Below are 9159 nucleotides of genomic sequence, written 5' to 3' on the forward strand. Positions count from 1 at the left end.
AAGTGTTAATGGATAGGAACATGGACTCGAGAGACCGTCATTGTTAGATTTTGCATACATTGCTTTTACGTCAAAGGATATCATATCCTATTGGATGATCTCCCATGGTGAAGAACTCTAACTTAGAATCCAAACTTTATGAGTGTTAAGCTTTGGTCTAATCCTTAATTATTTCTAAAAACAGTAATCTTAACTCATAAATTATACCTTATGTCCCCAGGAATGAAACTTTCCTCACCATCCATGATCAATCAAAGTCTCTAAGCTAACGAAAAGATAACTTGAAATAGCATTAAGATAAGACCAATGCATGGAAAAAAAAGAAAGACCACTTCTGATGGATGACAGGTTAAGAATATCAAGAAAATCCTTGAGAATATTTGTATTTATATCAACCCCCCAAGGTCTTGATTTGCATTGATTTTGTCAACTGTTGATTGTATGTTTTGGGATTGAAGTGATGATATGTGCATCCTCAAATGTTCAACCTCGTTTTCTTTCATCAATATCTTGAAGAATTCAATCTTGATCTTGTTGTTTCTAACAAACTGGTTCAGGTGGAAGATTCCATTTCCATTATTCTAATTTCTTGTCAGCTTCTTGTTGCATTTTGTTTACTTTAATTTTACTAATAGGAATACTTTATCTACAATAATCGCATGGTCGAAAGTCAAAATCCCAACGTACCATTAAACTAACCAGGAACTAACCTTTCTCACACTTCCCAAGAGTAAAAAAGACGAACACATTCCAGCCAGAGCAGCGCAGCTCCCGGCAACCGCCACCCAAAAAAAAAAAAAAAAAAATCAAAATGCCAGGGCCAGGTCCGCACCTCATGTATGCAATGAGCTCGGGCCTAGCTCTCACCCACCTCACCAAGGGGCGTTTTACCCCTCACCACACCCTTACCTACACTCTCAACGCCTTCTTTGGCCCTGACATAGGCTCCTTCTCAGAGTGGCTAAGCTCCACTCTCTTTGCTGGATCTTCCTTTGTCTCTTCTTTAGCTGACGCAATTCATCATCCTTTTTATTATGTGCTGATTCTGGGGTTGCCTTTGTGCGTTTTCTACTCTTGGGTATCAAGTATTTTGGTGAAAAGAAGTGTTCTTGATTCTGTTTCTGGGGTGAGTTCAGTTACTTGAAAGTTGAGAAAGTTTCTATATTTGGTGTTGTCTATGGTAGGAAATTGGAAAATCGTTTATTCAATCTGGGTTTTTGATAATTGATCTTATTCATTTCTTTTACAGTAGATAGCCAATCAGTTGAGCAGGATAATTCAGTTGGTTTTATGTTCTTGTTCATTGAATTTGGAGTATATTCTTGCTTTCGGCCTAATTGAGCTGATTTGAGCTTTTCTAGAGAATTTTTTTTTCCTTTCCTGCTCAAGTTTAATTAGGGTTTTCCACACAGCATCTTACCATCGTTTATCATCTTTTGCTGACTGCTCTAACTTTTTGCACTCAGAGTGGAATTCCTGTCTAAATTGCATCAAGATAGAAAAAAAGGAGCAAAAACCTCAGACTTTGAAGCAAAATCCTGTTTAAACCATCAGACCATAACCCAAATAGTTAAGTTTTGATATTGTTGTTTATGCTTCTGAAAATAGAAAAACAAAAATATATATGGTCACTTTCCTCCTCAAATTAGCTATTAGCTGGACATTTTTCCATTCCTTTAGTATGTATTGTATTCATACAGTTTAAAGCCAATTGAAGTCTAATTATTGGTGAATTGTTGAGTTAGTTTCATATGGCACAATTCTGTAACAATTGTGATTGGCCAATGCTGTTAGTTCGATTGATGACAATGGTGCTCAACATAAATCAGCCGACTGCTGATGTTTAAGAAAAAGTTACTTGGCCAATGCCATTTGATTCAGTTTCACTGAATAACTTCCATTGCTAAGTCTTGTTATCTGTTGATTTTTCTTGCAGGTGCCTCTTTCAAGGAGGCAATGCTTACTGCTGATATCAGCCGGTTCTTTATCACACTTTTTCCTTGACCACTTATTTGAGGTAAAATTTAGAGATTTTATTTTCATGTGATGTGGCTAAGTTTATTAGATTTATTTATTCTATGTGTAATTGGCATGTAAGGGTGATAATGCAAAATTATGCCAGAAATTGTTGCAAAATAGATTGCTAATACTGAGGAAATTGATGTTTGACGAAGTTATCTGCTAAGCTTCAAGAATGATAAAACTGAAACAAAAGATTCGAGGTTAATGATTATTTTATCAGGGGTAGAAGGCTAATGATTTTATTATTGAGGAATGGAATTGCAGAAATTACTATTTTAAGAGGGCTAGCTATCATTGCTGTGGGCTTATGACTTGAACGCTATGTGGTAGGTAATTGTTAAGACAAAGTGAGAAGGAAATGAGATTGGAAATCTTTATTGCTTATATATTATGCTGGACACATGGATCTAATCATCCTTTCCATTCTCATATTAAGATTTGGAAAGAACAGAGATCTATACATTTATTATAGGTTTCTGGAAAGTTAAAATTTTGAAAACCGTAGTATATAAATATATGAACATGGTCACTATTAATACTTTAGATGGTGCAAAGAATTACTTAAGGATGAAGAATTCTGTTTCTCTTTAGGAGAGCCATGATGAACTTATCAGGCATATTTGCTACGTTGACATCATAATTCTGATTTAGTGGCTCATTGGAGAAGATGGTGTAACTGTTGTCCTGGTAGGGCACATTAGAGGACCGGGTGCTAAGATGGATCAATGGGTTGGCAGTGCGTAAACACTTGTACAAAGAGCAAGCATAATTGGTTTAGATTTCGTTAAGAAGATAATTGCTTGTTCATTGCTTATTAATGGTTGTTCCACCTTGAAATAGTTAGATATGATTGCTTTACTAGATCATTTACATAGCAACTGATGCTATCCTGAGTGTGCTTTCATTTGTTTTCCAGTTGGCTTCTTTGAGATGAATTAGTGCAACTTCTCTGTATTCTAGCATTTGCTGTTGGACCTATATCATAGATAGGTTGATCTCAATGTTGAATACACTTCTGCTTGAAAATCCTAACAGAATGATATGTCTTTTATGTTCTCTTCATCATTTCTTTTGCTTTAAGTTTATAGACCTTATGCAAATATAAATATACAGGAAAATGGGCACTCATCCATGTATACTTGGATATTAAGCACTGGTTGGTGGATAAACCGTGCACCTGTCAACCCAGATGCTGTCATTGTAGTTGGATTGTTATGCACTTGCTTAATTGGTGGCTTCATTTACATCAACAGGTTCTTATTTCTCAAATTTTATATGTTTGTTTGATCATATTATTTCAGTTTTGAGTGAGATCCTTGATAAACTGCTATTGTACTGCTATCCCGATTGCAGAACAAGGTTGACAAAGTCTACCAGAAAACAATCATATCAGTCAATGAAACTCATTTTGATCATCGCAAGCCTCTACTGCTTGTGGTGTGCAAGCCAAGTATACTGGGTCAATCCTCGTCGGCCAGCAGTTGGTGAAGAAGCTGATCTTGGAGTCCTTGTTTTTTTGGCTACCTACTTTTTTCTTCCTCACTGTCTGTGTATATTGTCCATGGACTCTGAGGATATTCATACAGAGCAGCTCCCACTTTAATTGTATTATCAAAAGAGAGGTGATCGTTTATATTTTTGTTTGTTTTCCAGTAAGATGGAAATGTTTTATGCGGACAATAATGTACATAGTCTTTATAGAAATCTGATACAGAGCCATAATTTTTGTTATTCTGATCCCATATTTGCTTTGACATATACGAGTTATTGTAACAAATACTTTGCATGAGGAAAATTCTAATGATACTGGTATGTTCATGGAAGATATTTAGCAATTTTAAGATGAAAAGAAATGGAGTCTGCTGGTATGATTTCCTCATTTGGCATTTTCTCTTGCTAGCGCATGCAAATTGTTGGGCCTGTAGATACATCTAACGATACTTGTATGGAGTTGTTGCATCAAGAACCTGCAATTGGTTATGGTGTTATGATGATGAGAAATCACAAATTGGATTTTATCAAATGAACAAATTCAGAATCAAAGTTCTATAAGTATTTGTGGAAATGCATGGTCTTTGGCACGGATTAATCCGTCTCTGCCATCCCATTAGTACTCCCACAGATGATGTAGAGCCCTGATTGCAAGGATAAGCTTCAATCCATGTTCCTCTACTGTCATCAATAATGCTCCCAGTAGGAGCTGAGACTAAACGATCATTATTTACCTTAACTTGCCCTTCTGGGGGTGGTTCCCATCTAATTGGTATTGTATGTTTCAGTTTTTACAGACCTCTTGTGCCCATCACAGCCCATAACCCCAAAATTTTTGTGTTTTGCCCCCCTCTATGCTTTTAATTTATTCTCCCTGGTGCTTCACTCAGACTCTATGGAGGTATGGACCAGCAGTGGTGAGCCAACTGAAGCAGGCCATCTGAAACAGTGCAGATTCCTAAAACATAATCTCTGTTTTTGTAAATGCCATACACTATTATTAGGTACTTCCAGTTCTATGTCTCAGCTCATCAACCATAACCATGTTTATGACAATTATGTTGGGATTGGATCTCACTAGATAAACTGTCAGATTGGAATACCACTATGGCAACTTCTTGTCAAAAATTGGTTTAAGTGTAAAAGGAGACGAGGAGAGGATTTCCTTTTCCTAGTCCAGTATTATCAGATTATTAAACCAGTAATTTCAAGTTTCACATGTTAATTTTGATGTGATTTATCTGGGAACAATTTCGTGACAAACCATGAAGTAATTGCCATGGGAAAGAAACCAGAATGGAGCTTTAAGATTCATGAACAATTGAACAATTATGCACCAATTTGAATCCATTTCAGAACTTGAAAGGGCTCAGTTCAAAGTTTAACTCGGGTGCATGAGATATTCAATTATTGAAATGAAACTGGAAATGACAAATGGTCAAATTTAGTTCTTCTTAATTCCATAGCCATAAGCAGCTGATCAGATTTTTGAACCAATCATCTTAATGGTGAAAGATGGGAGACAGAATGCTGCAGCATGAATCTGCATTATTGAAACCAAAATAAAGAGAAAAGAAATATAGAAAGTAAACGCATTCAAAAAAAAAAAAAAAAAACAGAAAAAAAATATGAAAGATGGAGAACTGAAGAATAGAGGGGGTTAAAAGGACTTACCTCAGAGTTGTAAAACTTTGGTGGTCCTTCTGCTACACCAAGATATTCTGGATTTAAAGGATTGATTGGGTGTTTGAAGTCTACTGCTGGCCCCTCAGTGGAGCAAAGCATGAATCCGATTGCCCCACTGAAAATGAAAATTGACAAGTGAATGCGTAATTCGTATAGTCCTTATCAAATAAAACTTTTGCTAAGGACCAATTTTAGAACTGTTGCGTTTGCAAACAAAGTTCATGCCTGGGATATGCGGGAATTGCTGTCCAAGCATAATTAACAGATCCTTTGAAAACTTTGCGACAATTTGCCACTGTATGTGCAAGGTTGAAATCTTTCTGCCATGGACCTTCTGCTGGGCATGACATGACTCCGCCAGGGCGAAGAGCCGTTGCCACTGATCCCAGGAAGCGTTTATCCCCAAGTTCAACTGCAATAGGCCCTATATGATAACCAGGAATGCATAGCTTGAGAACATGGGAAGCAGTGTTTTGAATATAAACAGCAATTTTTAGCAGTTTAAACCAGATGAGAAAAAGAGAGGTACCCATCTCCTGGAATGCATCCAAAATAATGGCATCATATGTGCCTGGAGGAATAGACTTGATGAATTCAACACCTGCACGGTTTTTGTTTGGAACAAGTAAGGGAACAAGAAAAGCACTGTCCAAGAAGCTGGAAAACCAGACAACTTTTCCAAATTGTTTTTCATTTTGGCAAGCTATACAAAACAGCCAAGTTGCATACCATTGCCTATATGCACATTCACCCTGGGATCCTCGTATCCAACTGCTACACCGGGAAAGAATTTCTTGTAAACCTGAAACAGTTGAGGAATTTTACAAAACCATAAATCATATAATTGAAGGTCTATCTGATTTGATACCTAAAAAGTGTTCAAAATGGCTTTGGAGACTGCAAAACTAGTAAGACGAACTTTGATTTTACTCACCTCAATAACCATTGCGTCAAGTTCGCAAATATCAATCTGCTCCACAGTAGGATGACGGGATAGTTCTCGTAGAATACCACCGTCTCCTCCTCCGATTACCAGAACCTGAAAGAGGAAGGAAACTGAAGTTTCACAGGGTACAGAATTCACCAAAACGGAAAACAAGAAGATCATTTGTCAGAAAACCTTGTTGGGATTCGGAATCGAGCAAAGAGGAAGGTGAGTTAGCATTTCCTGGTAAGCAAATTCATCCCGCTCGGTGAGCTGAAGAGATCCATCGAGGATGGCAATCTTGCCATGGTTTGACGACTATATATATATACCAAAACAAAAGTTAAAAAGAACACCTTAATTTGTTAAAAATAGCCACGACATGGTATAATCTCTGGTTTGTTTATTTTTGGAAACTTTTCTTTTGGTCTCTTTCCCAGTGCTTTCATGGCTGAATATTATGTACCTGAAATACAAAAAGTTCCTGGTATTCTGACTTTCCATGAAACAAGGTCTTTTCTATTTTGTAGAGTTTTGCCTCCCCTGCAAATAATTTACAGAACTTGTTGAGTCATTAGCCACTAAATCTCAGCCTACATTTACCAGTCAGTAGTCTATCAACCAAGTCACCTCATATATCCAGGAAAACTAACATTTTACTTATAATAAAGCTGAATTGATGTTGACTTAATTAAAATAATTTTATGTACTAGAAACTAAATCGATGTATAATTTTATTAGATTACGATATAATATGATATTATTTTTTGATTCTTTCTTAAATCATTAAGAATTTTATGATATTCCAAAATTTCATTATAATCATTGGAGATTTTATTTTGTTAAAATACAAGTATTTACAAGATTCTAGCAGTGTAGTATGATAATAAATATATTTCTCTTTTGATTTTTCAACGTGTAAACCTCATTTGCTGAATACTTGAAATGCCAAAATTTAGCCATTGCCATTTAAATTCCCCTTGGAGAAATATGCAATGTGTGTAAGTATACCTGGCCATTCTCGGAGAACATTAGCATACCATCCAGGTAGTTGACCAGATGCACCAGGGATTATTTCATAGTGCATCTCGAGATCATCAGCGGCTGCTGAGGACTGGATAGTCTCATGTTCACTCGCAAAGCCATCTGCTGCCAGTTCCTTCTCGTGTGAATTGGTGGATTCCTCAGCCAACCCGAAGCCATTATCTGTTCCAACATTCAATCCTTCCATACTATTTATGAACTCTTAATTTTGCAAATGTCAGAGATGTTACAGCTCAGTGTGCAAATGCAATACCAGCTCTCGCATGAGGGCATTAAAAAGGCCGACCATCTCCATGTGCTCCAGGACTTTTTTTTCTGGCACGAGCTGAAAATGCAAGTTGGTCCTGCTTGACCTTGCCTGGCTGGTAATTTGCAACCTGCCGGGTTATTTTTGGGTGGGTCTGAATATTTTCTTCTAGCCTAGCTAGCTGCTTCTGGTCAGCTGGTACTATGCAGTTAAAATTTTTACCACTCTACTTATTACATACCAAAATCAAAGTGAATCTATACCACTCCTGCTCAAATCCTATAAAACATTTCCAGAAGATTGAAAAATAATATTTTACATATTGTAAACTTAAAATCTCAGCTAGAAAGGTTACAAATCCAACACATTTTTTGAAAAAAAAAATTCATATTTTACATTTATTTTTAGTTAAAACAGGTCAAAAACTAACAACCCAATATTCAGTATATTCAATATTTCTGTCTTTTTTTTTTTTCAATTAAATAACCTATATTGTGACAGAAAATTCTACAATAGGATATTCAATTTCAATTACTAGTTAAAACAGCTAACAGGCGATCGGGGCCTGGGGGATCCCTGGTTGCAGAAATTAAGGATGGGATGTAAGATTGGCCATCAGTTGGCCAGGGATGAGAATCTTTGAAGATCACTTAAGGGACTGAAGCTAGACCATAAATCATATTGTGTTAATCAAACAAATCACTAACAAGCATGCATTGCAAGGGAACAAAGCGCAAAGTTAATTAACTTTTCAAGGTTCACTTTATCGAAATGGTGATAGAAATAATCTCACCTGTTAAATTATAAATATAATAAAATTCTCTTCACTTATCGTCACCGATTGATTTTAAGTTAAATGTCGATTTTGATTCAGAAGCATTAATTGCAAATAGAATTTATCAGCCAATAGCTTTAGCTAGATAGGCTTTGGTGTTCGTGCAATGGCAGCTTATGGAAAGTGATACTCACATGTGCAAATCATGCTACAAAATATACGTTGAGAGTCACCTTTCTTTGTCACGTGTACCTCCAATTTCGTACCATAAAATATTTGTGGAGTTAGTTTAATTTGCTAATTCGATTATACCTCTATATTATAAATATATAAAGTTTTTTTTTTAATTGGGAGAAGGAGATTCAAACTCTCATCTCTAGATAGGAAAAACATGTACTAATCAATGAGTTAAATATTTAAATGTAATATAAATATATAAAGATTTTGACCTATAAAAATCACATCTTACTAATCTTATTACTATATCTTGAAAGCTATAAAATAAAATTTTAAATTCTAATCATTGAAACATCCTTTTAAATATAAAAATAGATTAATATACAATATATGTTGAAAATAAACAATAACTCTGTCGTATCTTAATTTAATATACATTTTTATATCAATATATCTATCAATTTTAATAATATACTGCTGACGTTATTAACATTAGTAACCTCTATCTTTGATCGCATTTCCTCAATATGTTTTCTATGGGGCTCCTTCTCCTGCCTTATTTGTTTTTGGCCCTGCTGATTCTGACGCCCTGTTGGCAGCTCCTGTTGTATATTTTTTTGCGTGCTGTCTCCGCAACCCAATAAATGGTTGGCAGTTCTGGTTTGTCTTCAAGTCTCAGCTTGGCGTTTTGGCTGTTTTGCTGCGACTATCTTCTCATCATTTGTTACTTATGTTTTCTCAATTAATAGCTCTGCCATTGTATGTGGATATTATTGTCAACATCTTGGTGAT

At 35.8% G+C, this 9159-nt stretch overlaps 2 protein-coding genes across 3 annotated transcripts; one reads left to right on the forward strand and one right to left on the reverse strand.

Moving 5' to 3' along the window:
* Positions 438 to 3756, forward strand: LOC18603872. Of its 2 annotated transcripts, XM_018118369.1 has the most exons (5): positions 438 to 557; positions 1467 to 1569; positions 1937 to 2017; positions 3136 to 3275; positions 3376 to 3756. In XM_018118369.1, the coding sequence occupies exons 1-5, from the start codon at positions 466 to 468 to the stop codon at positions 3623 to 3625; spliced, it is 666 nt and encodes a 221-aa protein (XP_017973858.1). In that variant the 5' UTR covers positions 438 to 465; the 3' UTR covers positions 3626 to 3756. The 2 variants fall into 2 exon arrangements, with proteins under 2 accessions (XP_017973858.1, XP_007036169.2); XM_007036107.2 differs by lacking the exon at positions 1467 to 1569 and having other exon boundaries at positions 444 to 1126.
* On the reverse strand, positions 4770 to 7423 carry LOC18603873 (spermidine synthase 1). The gene is made up of 9 exons (XM_018118367.1): positions 7136 to 7423; positions 6591 to 6667; positions 6320 to 6442; positions 6134 to 6238; positions 5929 to 6001; positions 5729 to 5800; positions 5425 to 5623; positions 5188 to 5314; positions 4770 to 5056 (listed from the first exon to the last, which is right to left on the reverse strand). The coding sequence occupies exons 1-9, from the start codon at positions 7353 to 7355 to the stop codon at positions 4994 to 4996; spliced, it is 1059 nt and encodes a 352-aa protein (XP_017973856.1). The 5' UTR covers positions 7356 to 7423; the 3' UTR covers positions 4770 to 4993.

Source organism: Theobroma cacao, chromosome 3 (assembly GCF_000208745.1).
Source record: "Theobroma cacao cultivar B97-61/B2 chromosome 3, Criollo_cocoa_genome_V2, whole genome shotgun sequence".
Lineage (NCBI taxonomy): Eukaryota > Viridiplantae > Streptophyta > Magnoliopsida > Malvales > Malvaceae > Theobroma > Theobroma cacao.

What these genes read in the sequence shown, in the direction of transcription:
- LOC18603873 (XM_018118367.1), bottom strand. Translation starts at nt 7,355, where the DNA reads ATGGAAGGATTGAATGTTGGAACAGATAATGGCTTCGGGTTGGCTGAG. An exon ending in GAATGTGCATATAGGCAATG is followed by an intron (nt 5,801 to 5,928) that starts GTATGCAACTTG and finishes AAAACCGTGCAG; the next exon opens with GTGTTGAATTCATCAAGTCT. An exon ending in GCAATTCCCGCATATCCCAG is followed by an intron (nt 5,315 to 5,424) that starts GCATGAACTTTG and finishes TTTCATTTTCAG; the next exon opens with TGGGGCAATCGGATTCATGC.
- LOC18603872 (XM_007036107.2), top strand. Translation starts at nt 812, where the DNA reads ATGCCAGGGCCAGGTCCGCACCTCATGTATGCAATGAGCTCGGGCCTA. An exon ending in TTCTTGATTCTGTTTCTGGG is followed by an intron (nt 1,127 to 1,936) that starts GTGAGTTCAGTT and finishes TTTTTCTTGCAG; the next exon opens with GTGCCTCTTTCAAGGAGGCA. An exon ending in TCCTTGACCACTTATTTGAG is followed by an intron (nt 2,018 to 3,135) that starts GTAAAATTTAGA and finishes ATAAATATACAG; the next exon opens with GAAAATGGGCACTCATCCAT.